The sequence below is a fragment of the Amphiura filiformis genome, chromosome 8, assembly GCF_039555335.1.
Source record: "Amphiura filiformis chromosome 8, Afil_fr2py, whole genome shotgun sequence".
Classification (NCBI taxonomy): domain Eukaryota; kingdom Metazoa; phylum Echinodermata; class Ophiuroidea; order Amphilepidida; family Amphiuridae; genus Amphiura; species Amphiura filiformis.
In genome coordinates, this window is record NC_092635.1 from 34,234,863 (window position 1) to 34,257,864 (window position 23,002).

Sequence of the window (23,002 nt, forward strand, 5' to 3'; positions counted from 1 at the left end):
AATGGCTGAAAAGGTTCACAGCTCAAGCTCTAAATTCGCACAAAAGTGCAGTGACCATTTTCTGGAACTAGGACAATAGTTGAAAACAACCAAATTGCGCTACCAAATCACGGGTATTGCTGATAGCATAAAGTAATCTTGTGAACATACATGTAGAAACCTGAAGTGACCTACCTGCGTTTCATCTTCAATTTTCTTGTATGCATCCTCAATGAGACCAACAATTCTGATATGATTGTTTTTCATTTTCTTCATATCATCCATAACCTTAGCTAGGCAGTCCCTAGCATACATGAATGGTACATATGCCTGCTGCTCATTCTCGATGACAGGTGGTTTTAATCTGCCGGAAGTCCTGGACACTATGCTCTTAGTATCTATTGGGGGAAAATAATAAGATTATGTTGTTGAGGAGTAGAGATATGGGTTAAAAGATTTTTTGTCTTGTAAGGAAATTAAACACACAAAAAAATCATGAAATTTTTTTTATTGCTCTTTTGAGCCACTTTTCTTATCAGATTTATAATTGTGACACGATCAAGGAAAATGAGTCGGATGTCGCTAATATTGATTTTGAGATATTGGCAAAGAAAGTGTTCAAATTCTTTTGTTTTATATTGTTTTCAGTGATTGATAAATTGATGTAACTTCGCAACGAAAAGTTGTATCAACATGGGGTTTTCAGTTTCTGAAAGCTCTAAATGTCCTCTTTGAGAACATATGTAAAACTCATTTTGGACCAGGGTCGACATGCGACTCATTCCCCTTGATCATGTCATATATTTTTTTTTCCCAGACTATCTTCAGAGACAAAATTGATTATTTTCTGTTTAATGTAACAACAATGGCATTGAATAAACGAGGATGCTTGTTTTGAGATTTGTGGTATTTGCAGATGGTAATGGTTTAAACATGAATTTTGGATAGCATCGAAAATGAACTTAATATTTAGCTCGAAAGGTTTTTTTTTTATCTTTCCACAGTATACACCAGGTACACCGTGCTTTTATTTTATCAGCAGGTTACATACAACGTAGCATGAATAATATAATCATAGAAAACATTATGATATGTGATATGTATAAACAACAATGCATTTGTACTCAATAAACATGATACGGTATACAATTATAATTATTTTACAAAATGGAGTTCCAACGTTTATGCCATTCATTTAACCTTTTGCCAGTACATGACATGCTTTTTTCTACCTTAGCAGTCTTCTTAAGCCTTCTAATAAAATAAGAAATATTTAGAGAACCTTGTTTATACTTCACATCATAAATGAATTTTTTCCCATGAAGAACAAGGAAGTTGAATTTGGACACATCTGGGTCAAGAATACCTAACAAAACACTCTTCATGTCCAGGTAAACCTGTTTTTTATGATTTGATTTTGAACATCATTCCAGAAATTTCTTACAACATTACATTCCCAAAAGAGATGCTGTATAGTCTCAACTTCATGTTTACAAAAATAACACAAATTGGAATCAACATAACCAAATTTAAACATATTATTATTGGTACCAAGGTACCTATGAAGAATTTTAAATTGAAAATATCTAAGTTGAATCGATCGGGAGGAGGACAATGGAATTTGATAAATATCACACCAATTCAAATCAATATTATCAAAGATATACGACCATTTCTCCTCAGCGATTGGTGGTTTGAAGAGCTTACTAATACAGATATCACTAATGGTTTTACACACTTTAACAGTCTTCGTAATTCTGGCTAGCATCTCCTCCTGAGATGAATTAATATTATCATTGTCCTGCCCCCTCTTGACACTTCTTTGCCATTTATTTGGAATGGCATAAATAAGTGAATAGTAGTCCAAAAGTTACACTTCAAATTAAACTTATCTTTTAAACGTGACAAGGCTAAAATTCCCCATCATCATCTAAAATATCTTCCAAAAACTTAATCCCTTTACTGCACCATACATGCCTATAAATAGTGCTACCATTAATAATAATAGAAGAATTATTCCAGAGAATTTGATGTCTAAAATTATATGCAGGAGGATCATAAGTCGTAAACACCATGCATTTACAACATCTTTAATAAAATTACTTTTAATACGATTAATACATCTAGCAGAAGGTTTTACATTACACTCCCAAATGAGATTACCACCTAAATTCTGTAAATGGTGTCTATAAAAATACTTCCAACTACTATCATTCGTATCCAGAAGACGTTTCACCCAAGCAATTTTGAGACCGTTAATAATGGATGGAACATGAATCATCTTAAGACCGCCTTGCTCATAGTTCCCAATAATAGTACTTCTTCTAATTTTATCAGGTTTGTTTGACCAAACAAATTTGAAAATAATAGAATTCAATTCCTTAACAAATGCATCAGGCGGATTTGGGAGAACCGAAAAAGGAAAATAAGCTGTGAGAGAGCAAGAGATTTAAGAATGGTAATTTTGCCAATTGGAGTGAGATCTCTCATAGACCAAATTCTAAGAATCTCTTTGAGTTTTTTTAATTTTGTCGCAAAGTTTAACTCAAAAGTATTATTTAGATTAGAATCAAAAAGTACTCCTAAAAGTCTAACAGGCTGAATGGTGTATGACAGATCAATATCACTAACATTGGGAGGGTTTCTACTGAAAAGAGCCAAGAGCCAAAAGCTCAGATTTATCAAAATTAATTTTAAGACCTGAAAATGATTGAAATTTCTTGAGGATACAAATAATCTGTTTTAATGAATCAACATCCCTAATAAAAATCGTAGTGTCATCAGCATATGCACTTACAAGAATATCCTTATCAACAATTTTAATACCTTTCACAATATTATCATTCCTGATCATACAGTTCAGGATTTCACTACAAATAATATATAAGAGAGGGCTAAGCGGGCATCCCTGACGAAGACCGCATAATAATGGAAAAAAGGTGGATCCATGACCATTATTTGTTACACAAGACGAAATATTTGAATAGAAAACTTGGACCCATCTTATAAGATCTTGACCGAAATTAAAAAATTTAAGAGTTTTAAACAGGAAAGACCATTCTAATTTATCGAACGCTTTTTCAAATCAATTAAAAACATTAGCCCTGGCAAGTTATTATCATTCAGATACTCAATTGTATCAAGAGCAAGCCCAATATTTTCACCAATATAGCGTCCTTTTAGAAAACCTGTTTGATCATTATGAATGATATTGGGAAGAACCTGTTTCAAACGAAGAGCAATAATTTTTGTGATGATTTTGTAGTCTGTGTTTAAAAGAGAAATTGGCGCCAATTTTTAAAAAAGATGGGTCTTTGTCTTTCTTAGGTATTAAATTAATAATGCCTCTGCACTGATCAACAGAAAGGTTTCCATTCTGAAAAGAATAATTATAACTTTTAATTAAAATGTCACCTAGATCATTAAAAACAATTTATAAAACTCAGGGGAAAACCATCTGTACCAGGTGTTTTGTTATTAGGCATTGTTTTTAAAGCATCAAGACATTCCTTTCTGGTCACCTGACCCTCACATTGTTTTTGCATGTCATCATTCAACTTGGGAATATTATCATTATTATCAAAAGATCATCATAATTAAAATCAGGAGGGTTACATGAACTATAGAGATTCTGATAATATTTCTTTTCTTCATCTAAAATTCCCTTGGGATCTGTAATTGGTTGATTGGAGTCACTGCTATACAATTTTGAGATTGTTTTCTGTCTTTGATTCCTCCTTTCTAAATTAATGAAATATTTTGAATTTCTCTCGCCATGCTCAATCCAGTTTGCTCTTGATCTAATAATTGAACCCTCAGCTTTAATCTTATACATGTCTTCAAGTTCAGATTTACACTCATTAATAGTATTTAAAAGATTATCACATGGGTCAGAACTATATTTTTCTTCAAGATTATTGATCTTATTGACCAATCTAGCTTCGAGAGTTTTGCGCTCCCTGGAAAGTTTTGCAGAATATTTCATTGTCATTGATCTAATATGACATTTTAAATAATCCCAAAGCAAATTCGATTCAGATCTTTATTATCATCATTTTGACAATGTCATCAATCCAGCGTTTCACAGAATTGACATAATTTATGTCATGCAAAAGTGAAGTATTAAACTTCCAGAACCCACGTCCACGAGCTGCATTAGATGTTACAATGTTAATATCAACTGATGAGTGGTCATTTTTAAAACCAGTAGAAATACTACAGTTATCAATCTGAGACAATAAATTAAACGATACAAGGAAAAAGTCTAGACGACAATATACAGGAGGATTACTATTAGAGTGCCAAGTATACTTATACACATTAGGATTTTTCCTTCTCCAAATATCAACTAAATCATATGCAGTAATAATATCATTAATATATTTATGTGAATTACAATGTGTTTGCGCCCTTCCCCCTTTTTTATCCATCATAACATCAAGAACACAGTTGAAATCCCCACCCCAAACAATTGACTCACAATCAAAGTCATTCATCTTTCTATGGATACTTTCAAAGAAAAGAGGATCATCTTTGTTTGGACCATAAACATTAATAACAGTAATCTTTTGGTTATTTAAAGTAATATCCAAAATAATAAATCTACCATCCTCATCATGGTAAGTTTTAACCAAATCAAAATTGCAAGAGTTTTTAAAAAGAATACAAACTCCTCTACTATTGGAGGTGCCATGAGAGAATAAAACATTTGCATTACCCCAATCATCTTTCCATTCCTGCTCAAAATTAAAACTAGAGTGAGTTTCCTGAAGCAAAAATATTTCAGCAGGTCTATTTTTAAGCCAAGAAAAAACTTGAACACGTTTGACACGATCCCCCAAACCTCTAACATTCATTGAATAAAAACTAACCCCACGTGGATTACTCATTTTAAAAAAAAATTGTTTGCAAACATCAAAACACAAAGTACGTTTGAAGGAATAGTGCACATTAAAGGGAAAAAGATTGTATTTCACCAGACCGGCAGAAGAGTCAAACTTGTGAATACCACACCAATACATGCATATATAATTGGTTCATGAAAGGGAACTCTATTGTACAGCATAACATACACGTATTTGACATAATTATAATATTGTTGATATAATATTGAAACATTATCATGTTTATAAGTGTTACCATGTTTATAGATATCATTTAAAGAATTCATATTGTTTATACACACATTTATGCAACCATAATACTTCTGAAAGGCAAATATGCCAAAGTTACTCAAAATAGGCCTTGGCCTATAAACCAGATATGATGGAACAGACTGGTTATACCCAAAAAAGCTGGTAATTTCATGCGATCGATCACTACACTTGCCAATCGGATCTAAAAAAAATAATGAAGGATAATTGCTAAAATCGTTTATGTAAATCTGAAAGCACTGAGTCTCGCAACCACGGCCCAGATCAACAACCTCCCACCTGTTATTCATGTAATTTATGCAGAAGACAACGCACCTGTTATCGTGGCTATGATACTCATCACACAAAAAGAAAACCACAACTGTGAATCCCAAGCAGCCCCAGGGACGTTGATCATCACTTCTAAACAAAAGAGACTGAACATGGGAAGAAGCATACCGAAAGGGCACACAGGGATCACAGTTATGCACAATGTACATGCACAGGTGAAAAATTGCGAATACATGATTCATGGTATTACGAGAACGAAAGCAGTAAAAAAGATTAGCTAAAAATGTATAGACCTGATTGACAAAAATAAGCAGACCAAAAAAAATAATAATAATAAAAAAGGTATTTTAGAAAAATCAGATAATGCGGCATTTAACTTGTCGATCTGAAACTTGAGGAAGGAAAAACAAACAAAACCCGCTCAAATCATATCAAAAAATAAAAACAACAGCATAAATATAAAGCATCAAATAAAGTATGGAAATTCCATAAAGTATTGCACTCGGTGAGATGGCAGCAACATGGGCATGGCCAAGCCAAGGGCCCAGCCCGCACCCCTTGACTGTATACCGACCGTGCGTGCAGGTGTAGCCAAAACACGCTGCACTGGCGACAACCGGGGAAAAAACCCAACAAAAACCGTGGCAAACCACAGCCATATTAAAAATTCTCACCCAGTGCATTATATGGTAAAACCAAGCAACCCAATATTTTAATGGCAAAAGAAATATGTTCAAGACATTACATATTATAATTAGAAAAGTATTTCTCTCAATACATGATATATCAAAAGTCAATTTATAATCAGTGTAGCAAAGGTTAGAAAAAATTTCTAACACTGTCTCTTGGTATAAAAGTCCGAAGATTTACTCGCATCATTGACAACATAAATATGAATTTAAACTGGAACACAACAACATAGTCTTACCGCGACTTGTTAACGAAGAAAGTAGTATAAATCCGTTTAAGAATCCATTTTAAAAGGTCTTCTTTTACAGGAAAAGTTCTCGTCAAATCAAGTACAGTCCGCTGGGCTGTACAGATAACGAAAGTGGATAATTTACAGTCACATCGCGAAAAGTTATAATTATTCCATATTTATGTTCCATAGTACCGGTACTGTCTTCATTCAGTCTCCCGGCGGCAAAAGTCACAGAAACAAAAACACATTGAAGCCAATGATATTCCGTAGAAAAGTTCCTAGGAAAATTCATTCCCGGGTTTGTTCTGCATCAAAGTTGTAAATCTGGCCGACACTCCTCCGCCATTTTCCGGCGATAAATCTCAGTTTTGTACCGCTATCGTACAGTTGTTTCACCTCGTCTTTCCACTTGCGTTTTTCCTGCAGATCATCCAGAGTTAGATCATCAACAATAAACCACGCTGAATCTTTCAGACATTCTCTGGACTTCTTCATTATGAGTAGTTTGTCCTGGTAAGAGAGCATTTTGACCAAGATATGAGGTGGTCGGCCATCTTGTTCTCGTCCATCTCTGTGTGCTCTCTCAACATTCGGAGTACTTTTCCATCCGAACTTATTTGTCAGCATACCTTTAACAATTCTAACACAGTTCTCACCCTCACGGCTGTCAACTGCTACAATCCTAAAATTGTTCCTCCGTGAGAATCTTTCTTGTTTGTTGACTTTCTCTTTCAAGGAGTCAACTTCTTGTTGTAGCTTGTTAACGGTGTCTGTTTGCGATTTTTTGAATGTTTCCATCTCCAAAATTCTTGAGCTATTAAACTCAATAGATCTTTCAAGGTCTGCTTCCAGCTTCTTCTGACCAACACATATTTCCATTAGTTTCTTTCTAACAAATTGTTCAAAACCGCCATCTCCATCTTCATCAGATCCCGACGCAGAACCGATGGTACATATTCACAGTTTTGCCCAGCGGTCATTCCGCTGCACTACGAGTTGATTGACCTCGCTGCTTGTTTTTCGGGGCCATTGTACTAGAATTTACACTCGGCTGGAGCGGGTTTTTTCACGACCTTCCTCTATGGTGCCATCGATCGAAGTCCTATTAGCTCGAAAGGTGCTGAATTTTAAATTTCTCCTAAATAATATATACAAAATCTCATGATTTTCTATTATTTTCTTATAATAAATAAATGTCAAAGTATATTTCAATGCATTGCATACTTGTACTTCTGTTGTATATGTATATTAACCCCCTGAACACTACTGGTCATCTAACAGCATTTCTGATTGGTTGATAACTTTGGAAATGCTCATTTCAATTAATGACATGACTTTAAACTATTTATGGTCAAACTTGCATTTGCAGATGATCTTAATAATACCCTCTTTGATTGGTTCAAAATTGGTCACAATATTCATTTTGCCAATCAGCAAACTGCTTATGAGGGTAATGGGACGACTATCCCTCAAAGTGATCTGGAAATATACTAATGCATGAGACTGCAGGGTAAATTGCATTTACAGCAGAACATCAAGCAAGCATCCCCATCATCTCAACAGTCTGCCCCAGAAGTCAAATGAAAATTATGCATAATAGTGTTGGCTGTTAGGGCTCCTTGATAGTGCTATCAACATGAGACCACAAAACACCAATATTTTGAATGCACTGACTGTAAAAGTGCTATTACTCACAATTCTCTCAATTGGGTAATTCCAAATATCACACTACCCATTTCACAATTCTGTCAAAGGGGGCACTTGTGAAATCCCGGTTGTTTGTACAGGCTTTTTGAACTAGCATGAGTGACATCATGTCGACCACAAGAATGCTTGGAAAATAGTACTTTTTGCATCCAAGTTACAAATAAAATACTTAATTTTCCCTTGCAAGAATCAGTTCTGTTCATGCACTTCAATTTTCAAAGAGTAAAATCACTCAAATGTGCCATGTGAACAACTTTCAATAAATATATAGTGTACTCATCAACAGTGGCGTAGATATCTTTTTGACATTGGGGTGGATGGGGTTGGGATTAATATCTTGAAGTATAGTGAATCCAGCACCAGACTAAGTTTATGGTACATATGTGCGTGAAACATGCAAAAAATGTTGCCATATTGAAGCTAAACTGGTGAAATTAGTGGTGCAAAAGTGAAATAAATATGCGTGATGCACGCAAAAATTGGCACTTTTAGGGATAAATGGCCAAATATGATGTTAATTTGGTCAGAAACCTACATACAGGCATCAACATTGGGGGGGGGGGGGCGGATTGTAGGGACCGTCCCCCTGGCAAAATATTGGGAGGGATTTATCCCTCATCCCCCAGGATCTGTGCCTATGCTCATCAGTAGCTTACCATCTTGGTTGACCTGACTTCTCAAACTAGCAACACTCTTACTCCTAGATGCAATCGATGAACTCTTCTCTCCTTCAGTAGTCGTTGCATCAATCTTATTTCCTTCCTTAGCTTCTTGCACACTGATAAGAGAATGCATACTGGGAGCACTGCCAGCATGCATCCCTTCCCCTGGTGACCGTGTGCGGCCTGATGCAGGACGGGATGTGTCGTGGGATCTTGATTGGGGTCTGGTATTGTCTGTGGTGACTGCACCAAGGTCAACTGCACTAGATGTTTCACTCCATGCTGAAGAGAAAATTATAGTGTTGTACGAGCGTAAATGTTTGTTTTAAGTAGTTTTTATTAATCACAATGTACATTGTTAGCAAAATGTTAGAACAAACTGCTCTCTCTCAGCTGGTCACTTCTAGGTATTGATACTTGACTTGGGGCATTGGTGCCATAGCTTTAATGAGAGCTACAGCAAAGCTGTGGTACTTTCTTTAAGACCAAGTGATTTATTTCAATTGGCTAACTCTACTTAGTTACAACAGGGAGGTGCAACCTACATGGGAGCTTAAAGACAATCTCAATGTCTAGTTCACACTTAAAATATTCAAACTCTAATCCTTCTGCTTATCCTTACCCAAGTCCAGGGGTACTCAAGTTTGGTTTGGGTAGGGGTGTGCTACTGGAAATTTGAAAATGGACCTGTCCATATACCAATTTTCTGAAAAACACATTTTTTAGCCAAATTTATTGCAAATTGCCAAAGGTTTTACAACTTTTCTTAATTTTTTTTATCAAATTTAGAAAATGTTGGCAACTGTTAGGCAAAATTGGGCTGTTTCAGAAAAAATTGAGAACATTTGAAAAAAATATGACCCATCCATATACCAAAATTGAACTAGAAAAGGGGGTCATTGATATACCAAATGGCCAAAATTGTGACCCATATTTTCAGCACATCCCCATATGGTCATTTGCACAGAGTACCCCCAGCCCAAATCCTATTTCAAACTCTTAACCCTATCCTAATTAGTAACCTGAATTCTTAACCTTAAACCTAGCCCTCAGGGATTGCAATATCCCTCTTCCATCTCTCACCATGCCACTGTACTTCTCATTGAAATAAAATCAATATGTAGCATCTTAAGGGCAGTGGCATTAAATGTTCAAATATGCTGGTACCATCCACTGAAGTGCACTTTAAATCTCCAAACACTTTACAATAAAAAGCTGGTCCAACAAATATGTCAATTTCTTTCAAACCATATATGGCTCAAGTTACATAAACCGACATGTAAATGTCACGCTTGTTAGCTGTGGCTGCTGAAAAGAAGAAATAATAACAAAGTTTTTTCATTCTTTTTTTTAAAAATAAGTACTCAAAGGACTACTTCTCCCGTTCCAGTAAATTAATAGACTCAGCAAACACAACTATGTGTTGAATGCAATTCACAGATGCCCACTGTTACAAATATTGTAATAACAATACTTGGGCTCTGTTTTACAACATTTGTAATAAAACATGACAATTTTTTTCCAATGCATACAAAATATTATTGTCAAATGAATAGCTTGTTTCCAAACCATGTGAAGTCCACAAACACATGTTTCTGATTTACCTGTGTGTGATTGCAATGGGTTGTGATGCTATAGGTATAGTAATTTCAGTTGGATGCACCATTACAAAGCAAACAGTGGATGGATGCCACAGAATTAGAGAAGGAGAACCAGGACTCCCTATACCGCCACGTACAATTGCACCGTCAGCTATGGGGAGAAAATTATGGGTATTCGGGTCCTTCCTGACGGTGCGCGGAGACGAACGAAAACAATTCTGCGTCTCATCTGAAGCGTTGTCGTACTGCGCGTGCTGGTCACATCAAGTGCGTCTCTTAAACGCGCCCATCATCCATGTCGCGCTTGCATGACAACGAATGCCTCGACGCATTCCGATGGAAACCGAATACCCCAATTTTTGCCCCATGCCTGTATCAAGATGGCGGTCGAGTCCTGGTTCTCTGCTTTTAATTCTGTGATGGATGCACAGTAACAATACTGTGTGAGGCCTTTGGTTCTCAAATGAGAACAATAGTCTGCATTGTTGTGGTAAATAATGGCTTGTTGATGGTACAACTCATTGTTGCTATTAAATGTCAAACTTGTCAAAGTAATTATAATTGTATCACACAAGTAAAAATGAGACACATGTGGTTGTGGACAAGCTCTTTTTTTTTTTTATGGGAACACCTTGTATTTAGTCAAATTTTCACATACCTTCAATTCGCTCCACATCAGCTGGTTTATTATCCCCTTCAGGTGGCAATGTATCATCCGTTGGCATGACCTTTGCCCTTCGTCTAGCAGCGAGGGGTGATACGCTACGACTACGAGCTCCTGCAGGTGTTGGTGACAAATTTCGACTTCTTTCCATGACGGTGGTGGGTGTATGGGGTCTACTGTGAATGCCTACAGGAGTGACTGGTGTATGGGGTCTACTGTGAACGCTTACAGGAGTGACCGGTCTGGAACCAGCAAGACTCTCCGGTCTTGTTGCCTCCGCCGGTGGAGGAATGATATTTTCATCCTGAAAAATAGAGTTTATAATAGTTTTGTTTTACACTTTTTTCCGATAACACTATAATGCTTTATATAAACTTGTTACCAGTGTTAGAAATAAGTCCAAATTTAAAGGGCCAATCAGGACTGAAATTCTATGGGCTATGATCGATTTACTTGCCTGAAATAAAATTTAATCAAATTTAGCATACATGTATATCTTACCCTTATCAATAGGCAGTGTTGGAAATATGCCAACATTTTCAAATCCATTTGGTCCCTTATAATAAGGTCTGACACTGCTTGTTATGCTAAGCTGAGATCAGAAGGAAAGCTTATCTCATCTGTAGCTTAATTAATATAATCAGCAACAAGTTTAAAATATTATAATGTATGCAAATCTAGCAAAGCATGTATGTCAACTAGCTTTATACGTCCAAAATTAATGAATATGCACTGATACAGTCTTGGATTTAGTAGAGTTGTTTAAAAATGTAATCAAGGAGAATTTCAACTCAGAAAAATAGAGTCATAAACTGAAATTTGAGTATACATGAAGATTATGAAGGGAAATACATGTACATACCTCAAATAGATTTTTAGACTTTTCACAAGTTTAAAAAATAGTAAGAGTAGTGTATTTGCAACACTTACTTCTGATATGTGACTGACTCTATCATCTTCTATTGCTTCTCTGACAGAGAGCACACTTCCTTTAAGAGGCGAGGGGCTTCGGGGTAATTCTACAACAGCAGTGATTTCAGCAGGAGCTGGTGTTGATGGAGTACCTGGTACCTCTGATGCTGAAGGCTTGTCTAAATCTAAATCTTCTACCCAAGCTGAAAGTCAAATTATCCCGGGCAAATTATTCAGGGTGTAATTATCATTCTTAAACAGTTGTTGTTTTTCAATCAATTTCATTGCTTCTTGCCCGTGTTATATTAGTTAATAAACAAACTCTAGAAATAATTACAAAAAGTTCATTTAATATGCATATTGTCGGTCTTGCAAATCAGCTTGAGTTCCCGATATTCTCAATTCATACATAATTAATCAACAAATTATGTGGATCCTATGTTGCATGTTGATTGTTGATGTGGCAGTTATGTCCATATCACTGAAAACTGATGGGTACCAATCATTTTGATACAGCTTGTACATATGTACATATGATACAGGTATTGTCATGGCAGATGATGAAATTTGTTCGTATGTCATGTTCGCAAGCCTAATTAATGTATTTCAGGCCTTGCCATCTAGGTTTTAAAGGCGAGTGGCCAATCACTCGCTAGCATGATGCTAGGTGAGTGGTCAAATCTCTTTCTAGTATGTTGTGGTCGAATCACTCTAGGTATGCAGTGGCATAGATTTCCTATTTTGCATGGGGTGGTATTGGAAAAACTTTCTTGAAGTACCTAAAAATCATGCAGCACCTTTAGGTGATATAATGTAGTAATGACACAAATGTGAGCGAAGCGCGAGACAAAGATTAGCATATTGAAGCTACACTGGTGAAATATGGCGTAGAAGTGAAATAAATTCGTATGAAGCAAGAAATGGGGGGATATTTGTATAGACCATCCCCTATCAAAATATGGGGGGGGGATTCATCCCCCATCCCCCCAGGATCTACATCTATGTAGGTATGAAAGATCATACATAGCAATATGAAACACTTACATACTGTTGACACCTTCTCTTTCGTTTCCAGGGAATAAGGCTACTTTATTAACAATATGTGACCCCTCGGCACAACTGAGCCCTGAAGTCGCCAATCATCATTTTTGAGATATTCAACCAAAATATTCTGCTTAAAATTAGCTTTAAAATGATGTATATCATGTCTATAGTACTTGACATTTAAGTAGTGAAAAATCAATAAAACAGTCAATAAATCCTTTGTTTGTTAAGTTCGATGGAGCATATCTCAATAGTGGCACTGGCGACATCCAGGCTCAGTTGTGCCGAGGGGTCACATATTACGAATACTTTGTTATTGCTGAAATTTGCATGTCGACCTGAAAGCTCCTAAATTGGATTCAATTTTGAGTGATTCGCATCAAGAGATATTTTATGTCTATGGCAAGTGGAAAATGGCTCACTAGAAATTGAGTTTGGGAGAGCAGAGGCGAGCAAGGCCTGTATTGCACTCACATACAGCTCTGTAGGGCTTGTGATGGATGAGTTAAGGCTTATTCTGTCGGTCCGTGTCACGTCACTTCCGGTTGATGATGTTCGAGTGAAAACAAGTCCCTGATTCTATTTTTGTTGATGATTTCTGTCATTGGTGTAATGTAAATTTCGATCACAAATAGTCAGTGGAATCAAACAACCGTTTCTAAGTCTTCAGAGTGAAAGAAACTTACTTGATTTACCGTCTATATACTGACAAACTTCAATTAAATTCCATGGTCGAGTGTCGTTTTTCCGAAATTGAATGTCACTCCAGCAACATCGCTATGTAGCCTCCTTCACAGCCGGTTTCTGTTGTTCACAACAAACCGTGAGCCACATGCAGTTTGGGCCCGAGACTAGAGATAGCCCGGATGTCCGACCGACAGAATATGTCAAAACAATATTTTTCTCCATATTTTGATATACATTTCTCGGGAACCAGAAAGGATTTGGGATAGTGAATTCTTTTAGAATTCTACAATAACAATCATGTTTTACTTTTCGGACTCAAAGAATTTACAAAAGCAAATTCATACATAAAACAACAAAAACATAACTTGAAGCTTACCATAACAATCAGAAGTATCAAGACAATATGAATAAATTTGATTACCAATTCCAGTATTCTCAAACAAATTTACTAGTAATAATCATTCTTGGAACTTTCAACATCCAAAATGCAAAATGATTTCTTTGCTAGTGGCAATAGTGGTATTGGCTATATGGTATATTTGTTTTAAAAAATCTGTTCAAATTGATTTTTCTTTTTCAATGTATATTTGATGATATTTGTTTTAACGTGGGATTTCCTTTGATCTAGATGGAAAAGGACGTTACAAGCCTGATACTGGTATCTACTTCTTTATGTATGAATTGAGAATATCGGGAACTCAAAGCTGATTTGCAAGACCGACAATATGCATATTAAATGAACTTTTTGTAATTATTTCTCTGTGTTTGTTCATGAACTAATATAACCCAAACATCAAAACAGAGCATAGCATTAGTATGTAAATTGAATTGATCAATGATTACTTGCTATACTATCAGAACAAACAAAAACCCTGTGAAAATAGAACAATGTTGCAATGCATGATACCATGATAGGTGTGTAAAAAGAGAATTCAACTACTTGCTTCCCATTGGTACTTGTAAAGTTTTTATGGAAACAATATCCCATGTAGACATATGTGATGCGATCAAGCAAAATCAGTCGGAACTCGGAAATATTGATTTTGAGATATAGCCGAGCAAAGGAAATATTTCCTTTTGTTTCCTATTGTTTTGGAAACTCTTTAATAGCTCATATCTTTGGAACTGGTTGTTCAATTTTAATGGGGTTTTCTGCAAAATGCAGCTTTGCAAATGCTTTTTTACTGTCCTATAAGAAACTGAAAATTAATATTTTCGAGTTCCGACTGATTTTGCTTGATCGCATCACATATATTGCTTATGTTTTCTGATAAAGCTACGTATAAGAACAACCAGTCCTATCCTTTGGAACAATTTAATTTTTTTAATTCCCTTTAAAACTGTTTTAAAAAATTGGAAAGATTAAGTTGAAATTAATTTCTACATATGATTGATTAGAATTATTTATTTTCCTGACTTGTTTCTTCCTTGTGGTCTTTGTGGACATTTGGTGCTTGTTTGTATTGAAATAAAGTGGATGGCCATTTGCATTCTCACCATATCCTCCATTACTTGTTGTTTGCTTTGGATGTATGTTGATGTATTTATATGTTTATGGAAATTAAAGTTCAAAGATCTTGAATATAAATAATATTGAGATGTGTTCAGAGAAATTCTTACAGTTGTGTGACATAACTGACGATGGTCTCTCCAGGTCTTCCATTTCTTTGTCTGTTGCTGGAACCACCTTCTTCCCTTTCTTAGCCTTTACCTTTTGTGCTGTAGCCATTGTACTTTGCGACCTAAAGACAAAGTGAAAAAACAATAGCAACAACAACAATTAAGAAAATTGTTTTTAAAATGCAAGATCTATAAATGGCATGTTATTACAAATGAGACGTAAACTGAAATTCTAACAGCGCATAATTATGATAAGCTGAGAGCATATATATAAAACATTGTTAATGCCAAGTGCCAAACTTAAGCATGGCAAATTGGCAATTGGGTATAGAATAACATTGTAAACTTGCATTTTTAAGAATGTTATTGTTAATCCAGGATGTTAATCTTGTATGTATGTTGTTATTATTTGATGAAATACAATCAGTAATATCTGAAGGGGCACCTAACAAATACCATTATGAAACATTTGAAAAAAAAGTGGAGTCCTAAAGCAGATGGAAGTACAGGTGGGACACTATTTAGGGGAAATATGTTAATTAGGTCAAATATGATGGGTCCACAATGTTCAGAGCATTGTAAACCCATTTTGACGACATTCTGACATGATCTTAGCCAGATTCAATAGTATTTTCTGTGATTGAATTATATTTTTGAAAGAACTGTCATGGTCCCTTGATTATTGCTCTGCGGTTGTATGGAAAATAATTTAAACAACAGGTGTGAATTAACTGAAAGCACTTCCCTAGAGCTGGAAAAGCAAATCATTTTGACACGTCATGTAGAAAGCGATTTTTACCATCTCCCTCTCTCTCTCTGTATATGCATGTCCACTTGAAGATTAGTGGTTCCTCAGGCTTTGCTATAGAGGTATGTATCATATTGTGCTATTTATATACACCATATTCTACTTAATATGTGCCCTCCCCAAATAAGTGCCCTACAGAATATTTTTAGTGACAAATTATATGAAATATCTAAGCGCCCACTTGTCAATGCACAAGACAATTAAATTCCATCAAATGTCTAAATGAAATTAAAAACCATACAGTGTACGACTACATGATGTTTCTGACTTCAGAAGTCCCATTTGTAAAATAACATTTACTGTGATTATCGGGGTATATCATCACTTTAATAGGCACCCCCTAAAATGACTGACTTAAGGGTACACAACGTATTGTTGGTCGAAGCAACCAAAAAATTTATTTTCATTATTTAAATCTACTTTGAAAACGTGCTTGATTTATTGTTGTTGAAGGGGGGGTAACCCTATCGGTTTAGGATATGAATTGTCTTCAAACTTGCATACAATTTCAAATATCGTCCCCTTTATGCATCTATGTGAGAAAACGAGAACATGTTTAGCGTAAAAGTGAATAATTAGCACAATTAGCAACCCAATATGTCGATACGCATGAATTGCATTATGGTCCGGCATCCAGAAACAACACTCCCTTCGAGTGCTTCGCCATACCACTACGCCCATCGTTTTTGTGACAAAATATTTCATTTTTTAAATTTTAAATCGACCTTGATATATTTCCTTTTAATTTTTTGTATTATCATCATGTACATTTCACACTTTTCTTTTCTTTTATGATTTGTTTTCATGAAAAAAATGATTTTTTTTTTAAATTTAATTTTTAATTTTGTAGTAGGGGGCATTTTTCTTATATTTTTTTTTTCATGTTCCTCATATCATCCTTGACAAGATAAGGTCTTGTTTTTTATTTATTTCGCCCCTTATGTATTTCTTTATTTTTGTTTTAAGCGTATTATCATCATAGCGCCCTCTATTATTTGGACCTATTTCAGTTTGTGCAAATTGGTATGAGGTAAAACGGCTCTTATTCACGGATTCATCTTTTCCTACCCAGAATGTCGAAGGTGGTAAAAGTGGTATACCATAATTGGCCTGTTTTTTCAAGATTTCTCTGGAAATACATCAAATTTCAGGATGGTAATGTTGTTTCAGCTCTCTTTACAACATAACTCAAGTCAAGAACCACAGGACCTACAAAAGTATATCTGTGATATTTGAATTCTTCTACACGCGCCCTATGAATTGATCAAGTTTGCTGTAAACTACCAAATCGCAACAGTTTAAAATAGTTGCTAACCTTAAGTACATGGAATGCTAAATTATCCTAATTAGGTGGAATACGGTAGGCCTACGTATGTATTTTATTAAATAATTTATAACATAAATATAAAGCAAAATTATAATATTTCTTTACTGGCTTTCTGCAATTTCTTTTTTCTGGTACAGCCAGACAACATGTTTGGTTCAAATAATGTTCATTCTAAATCAGGGCTTCCCAAACCTTTTCTCGAAATTTTAAAGGAAAATATAGCGCAATCCACAGTATAACACAAATGCTGTAAGTTAAAACGTATTGGCGGAATTTTTTTTTACCTTCTGGCCACCCTCAAATTCTCAAGGAAATAAATTAATTAGGGGCGGTGCAATAATTATGAGCCCAGGGGGGTCCCAATTTGGAAACCTTAAATGGTCTCGATATATGTTGCAAAAATTTGCATATTTAGTGTTTCCATACTGTTTTTCTGAGCCTTTTTAAAGCATTTTATTTAAAAGGCGCCCCATGAATGTGTGCCAAAATTGCTGCTGTGAACTGGTAAAAAGGTTCGCCATCGCAAATAATAGGCGAACTGGTAAAAAAATGATCTTTATTTATATAATAATTCCTGTCGATCATGCCACTATTTTCCGTGTTATGGTATACATATATCCTCACAGGCAGGATGGCAATTTATTTCTTGCATTTACAGCTAGATACGTAATGACAATCTATGTGATGGAGTTCACGTAAACATTCTAAACATGAAGTATAAACCTCTGGTGAATGAAAAACATTCCAGAAATCAATCCCTTCTATACCTGAGTCTTCTTCTAATTGCAAACTCATCTGACATTGAACTGAATCCAGGCCCTAGATCTCCGAAATATCCATGCCAAATCTGTCACCGTGCTGTTTCCTGGAAACAACGTGGAGTTGCATGTGATGATTGTGAGAAATGGTATCATGTGGAATGCATGCATATGGAAACAGGAGTTTTTGAATGCCTTCAAAATGTGTCCTGGCATTGTGTCAACTGTGGCATGCCTAACTTCTCCTCGAGCCTGTTTGATACAACTACGATAATAGAAACCAGTAATTTTTTCTCTAGTTTGGACACAAGTAGCACCTGTAGCAGTGAGCGGAGTAGTATTAGCTCTGTTAACAGCCCTGGTTTACCTTTGTCATCATCCTCTCCTACTGTTCACAGTAATAAGGGAAAGACCAAGCCCAAGCCATCCACACCAATGAAAATTCTCAACATCAATTTTCAAAGTGTCAAAAATAAGAAAGAGGAACTTGGCAACTTAATTGACTCTGTAGACCCAAGTATCATCATTGGCACAGAGACCTGGCTTAACAGTAGCGTCTATAGTTCCGAGATATTTCCACCATCGTATGAAGTCATCCGTAAAGATCGTAAGGATGGATATGGAGGTGTTTTACTTGCCATCCGAAAAGATTATGTCTTTGACCGTATAGAAACTGTTGAAGATGTTGAGTCAATTGTTGTGAAACTCACCCTTGACAAAAACACTGCTCTCATTGTGGGTTCACTATATCGCCCACCAAACAACAATCTCGAGTACTTGGAAAAAATGTGCTCCCAGATTGAAGAAATTGCCACCAAATTTCGCAATGCTGTTGTATGGATCAGTGGTGATCTGAATCTCCCGGACATCAACTGGACTACTCTGACAATCGACGGACATCAGTACCCCCTCAGTCTAAACCAGCGTTTCTTGGACCTGCACTCTGACATCGGCCTGGAACAAATGGTTTTATTTCCTACAAGGAGAGATAATACGCTTGACCTATTTTCTACCAACCGCCCATCCCTTGTTAGCAGATGTACTGCGTTACCAGCACTGGGTGATCATGAGCTAGTGTTAGTGGAATCGAGCGTTACTCCTAAGAGAAGAAAGCCGGTGCCACACAAGATTTTTCTGTGGAAAAATGCTAATATTGACAATATGAAAGAAGAATGCCTTGTCTTTCAAAATCAGTTTACTACCAAGTACACTACCAGTAGTCCCATCCAGCCGATGTGGGCAGACATCAAAACATGTTTTCTCAACATCCTTGATAGAGGTGTACCTTCCAAAGTTGCCACTACAAGATACAATCAACCTTGGATCACAAAGCAGGTTAAAAGACTCACCCGGCAGAAGAAGCGTAGCTTTAATAAAGCTCGGCACTCTAAGAAACCAAAAGATTTTGAGAGATACAAGGTTCTTAAGACTACATGCAGATCAGCTTGTAAGAAAGCATACAATGATTATGTGACTAATATCATCTCTCCAGAATCTTCCTCAAATCCCAAGCGTTTTTGGAGCTTTATTAACAGTAAAAAATGTGACAATGCCGGAGTTTCCCCATTGAAAGCTTCCAACGGTATCAGCTACTCTGATAGTACAACCAAGGCAAATATTTTGAATGATCAGTTCTTGTCTGTATTTAACATGAATGAGGATGAAACCACCATAAAAGACAAAGGATCTAGTCCTCACTCAGTCATGGATCCAATCATCATCCATCCTGATGGTATCCATAAACTGCTCACTGGTCTCCAAATCCATAAAGCGTGTGGACCAGACGAGATCCCTACTAGACTGTTGAAGGTGCTGGCAGACGAGCTTACTCCCGTCATCTCTTTGTTCTTCCAAGCTTCTCTCAACCAAGGGATCATCCCAGAAGATTGGAAGAAAGCCAATGTTGTGCCAGTTTTCAAAAAAGGTGACAGGAACAAAGCTGAAAACTACCGTCCCATATCGCTGACATCTGTCACATGTAAACTTCTAGAACATGTCATCTGCAGCAGTATCATGTGTCACCTCGATAAGCATAACATTCTCAACGATGCCCAGCATGGCTTTCGCAAAAGACGATCATGTGCGACACAGCTTATACAAACCATCCAAGATCTGGCAAAGAGCATCGAGAGTCGAGACCAAGTGGGCGTCATCCTGCTCGATTTCTCGAAAGCATTTGATCGAGTTCCACATTTGAGACTTCTTCACAAACTTAAGTTTTATGGCATTGAGAACAGCACATATGCCTGGATTGCTGATTTCCTGAACCATCGCTCTCAGCAAGTGATCCTGGATGGAGCCACATCTAGATCATCTCCTGTCCACTCCGGGGTCCCACAAGGCAGCGTGCTTGGGCCATTGCTCTTTCTCCTCTTCATCAATGACTTGCCTGATGTTATATCACCTCAATCCACGGTCAAGTTATTTGCAGATGACTGCATCCTCTACCGCAGAATCCAGAAGGAGGAAGATGCAGCTGGTCTTCAGCATGATCTCGATCAACTGCAGAAGTGGGAGCAAGATTGGTTGATGGAGTTTCATCCCCAAAAATGTCAAGTGCTCCACGTCACCAACAAAAGAAGATCTACAAGATACCATATAACATTCATGGCCATACACTTGAAGAGGCAGACTCTGCTAAATACTTGGGCATCAATATCCACCAAAATCTCACCTGAATCCCCACATTCAGAAAGTTGCTTCAAAAGCCAACTCTACCCGTGCATTCCTGCAAAGAAACATCAATCAGTGCCCTAGGGAGACCAAAGTCCTCTGCTACAAGACACTTCTGCGCCCTGTAATGGAATATGCCGGTGTTGTCTGGGATTCGCACTCCACTACTTACATCAGGAAACTGGAAATGGTACAACGTAGATACGCCCGCTTCGTCTTCCACGACTACAGAACTACCAGTAGTGTCTCAGCCATGCTTTACCAACTGCAATGGCCAACCCTACAGGAAAGGCGTGCCCAGGCTAAAGTGGAAATGATGTACCGCATTGCTTACGGACTTGTTGATATTCCACAGTCCTACCTTGTTCCAACTGTGATGCTACGTGGGCACTCAATGAAATATCATGTGCCATTTGCCAGGACAAATGTTTACCAACATTCATTCTTCCCAGATGGAATCAGGCTCTGGAATGCACTTCCCCAGCAGCTTGTTGACAGCACCTCCCTGGAATGCTTCAGAGGGCAGGTGCAGTCCGTCCAGCTCCGCTAGACGACTTCCAGTTTTTATCGCACCTTAGATGTAGTCAGCACTGTAAATTTCCTGCACCCACCATGCAAAAAGTACGAATATACGCTATGTGCGGACTGTACTATATGGCCGTAGAAAATTAATGTTTTGGTTCTCGTCCCAGAGGATTTTCATGAATTGATGAGGGAGGGAGGTGTTTTTTTTTTTTTTTTTTTTTTTCAATGTAAAATTAGCATTGTCAGTAGTTTTCAGTCTTCTCCAACAGTGCTCGAGGAAACGATGAGGCCCTTTTTTTTTTTTTTTTTCAAATGTGAGATTCTGAGGATAAACCCCTAGAGTACCACAAAAAGACTTGGAAGTGATGCTTGTTCTCTAATAAACTTATTTATATGTATGAAGATTTCATAAATCATTCCAAAGTCTTAAAAAAAAAATCTATAAAAAAAAAAAAATCTGACAAATCCCAGAAATTGAGGAGGGAGGGGCGAGAACCAAATTATTAATTTTACACGGCCTATTGGAAGTAGTCCGAGGTGCTCTGACGATAACACTCCGATCGCCAGGCAATCTACGTTATTAGGCCAGTGGGACAACGAAAACGCTACGTGAACGAGCTATATTGGAAGAAGAAGTAATATTACGGCACTACATTACGACAAACAAATTCAACAAGCAATTATTAATGTGTTTAAAAGTTAACTCTCTATTCAATATGCGCAGGGCATTGACTTATATATATCTTCAACGTAAATCTTCTATACGTTGATTCCACCCATATGAACAAAAATGTTCCTGTACTATCATGGTTGCATATATATTACACAGGCACTGCAGTGCAGGGCTGCAGAATTCGACCCCTGTTACTAAATCGATGGTAAACATGGCTTATTTTTCAGATCTAGTGTTTCTTACCTGTCCAGCTTTCGAGTGAATCAATTCTTATAACTCTCTTCCGTATGTTTGCATGATTATTCTTGCATTTAAATCACGTCTACTTATATAAATCGTCCGAATACTTCATGCACTAATTTTGTGTAGCGGCCATATTTGCCAAGTTGCTTGGCGATCCTGTCAATTGTTTACGCGGTGACGTCAGTCAATTCATTATCTTTCAAATCAGGCAGGTGGAATATCGATACCAGTGTGCAACAGTCACGTTACTCCAGTACAGAGAGTACACTATAGAGAAGAACTTCGTCGATACTTTTGGAGAATAGGGGCGATGTGAACGAGAACGCAGAGACTTTGTGCACTTGCTTGTAAATCATGCATGACAAACTGATCCGATGACATAAATACATTAAACCTGTTTAAATTGTTCAAGGATAACATTCGTTAAAATTGTCTTTGGGTATTTCTGAAGTGAAAAAATTGGGCAAAAAAAAAAAAAAATATTGACAAACTTGAAGTTGAAGCCCCATTGATTATGTAGCTAACGTTAACTTATATGTACTGTCAGTATATAAATTACAGATTCATAATTAATACAAAATTAATAAATAATAATAATAATAATAATAACAATAATAATAATAATAATAATAATAATAATAATAATAATAATAATAATAATAATAATAATAATAATAATAATAATGATAACACTAATAATAATAATAATAATAATAATAATAACAATAATAATAATAATAATAATAAGCATAATAATAATAATAATAATAATAA

At 36.4% G+C, this 23,002-nt stretch overlaps 1 protein-coding gene across 1 annotated transcript in view; it reads right to left on the bottom strand.

The window, feature by feature from the left end:
- LOC140159495 (uncharacterized) overlaps positions 1-22,397 on the bottom strand; it is a 78,291-nt gene extending 55,894 nt beyond the window's left edge. Inside the window, exons 1-6 of the mRNA XM_072182984.1 lie at positions 22,229-22,397; positions 15,222-15,343; positions 11,889-12,073; positions 10,953-11,262; positions 8,688-8,975; positions 175-377 (exon numbers count right to left, since the gene is read on the bottom strand). Of these exons, the coding sequence (XP_072039085.1) occupies positions 175-377; positions 8,688-8,975; positions 10,953-11,262; positions 11,889-12,073; positions 15,222-15,330 (1,095 nt within the window). The 5' untranslated portion in view covers positions 15,331-15,343; positions 22,229-22,397. The remainder of the gene's footprint in view (positions 1-174; positions 378-8,687; positions 8,976-10,952; positions 11,263-11,888; positions 12,074-15,221; positions 15,344-22,228) is intronic.
- Between the last annotated feature and the right edge of the window lie 605 nt (positions 22,398-23,002).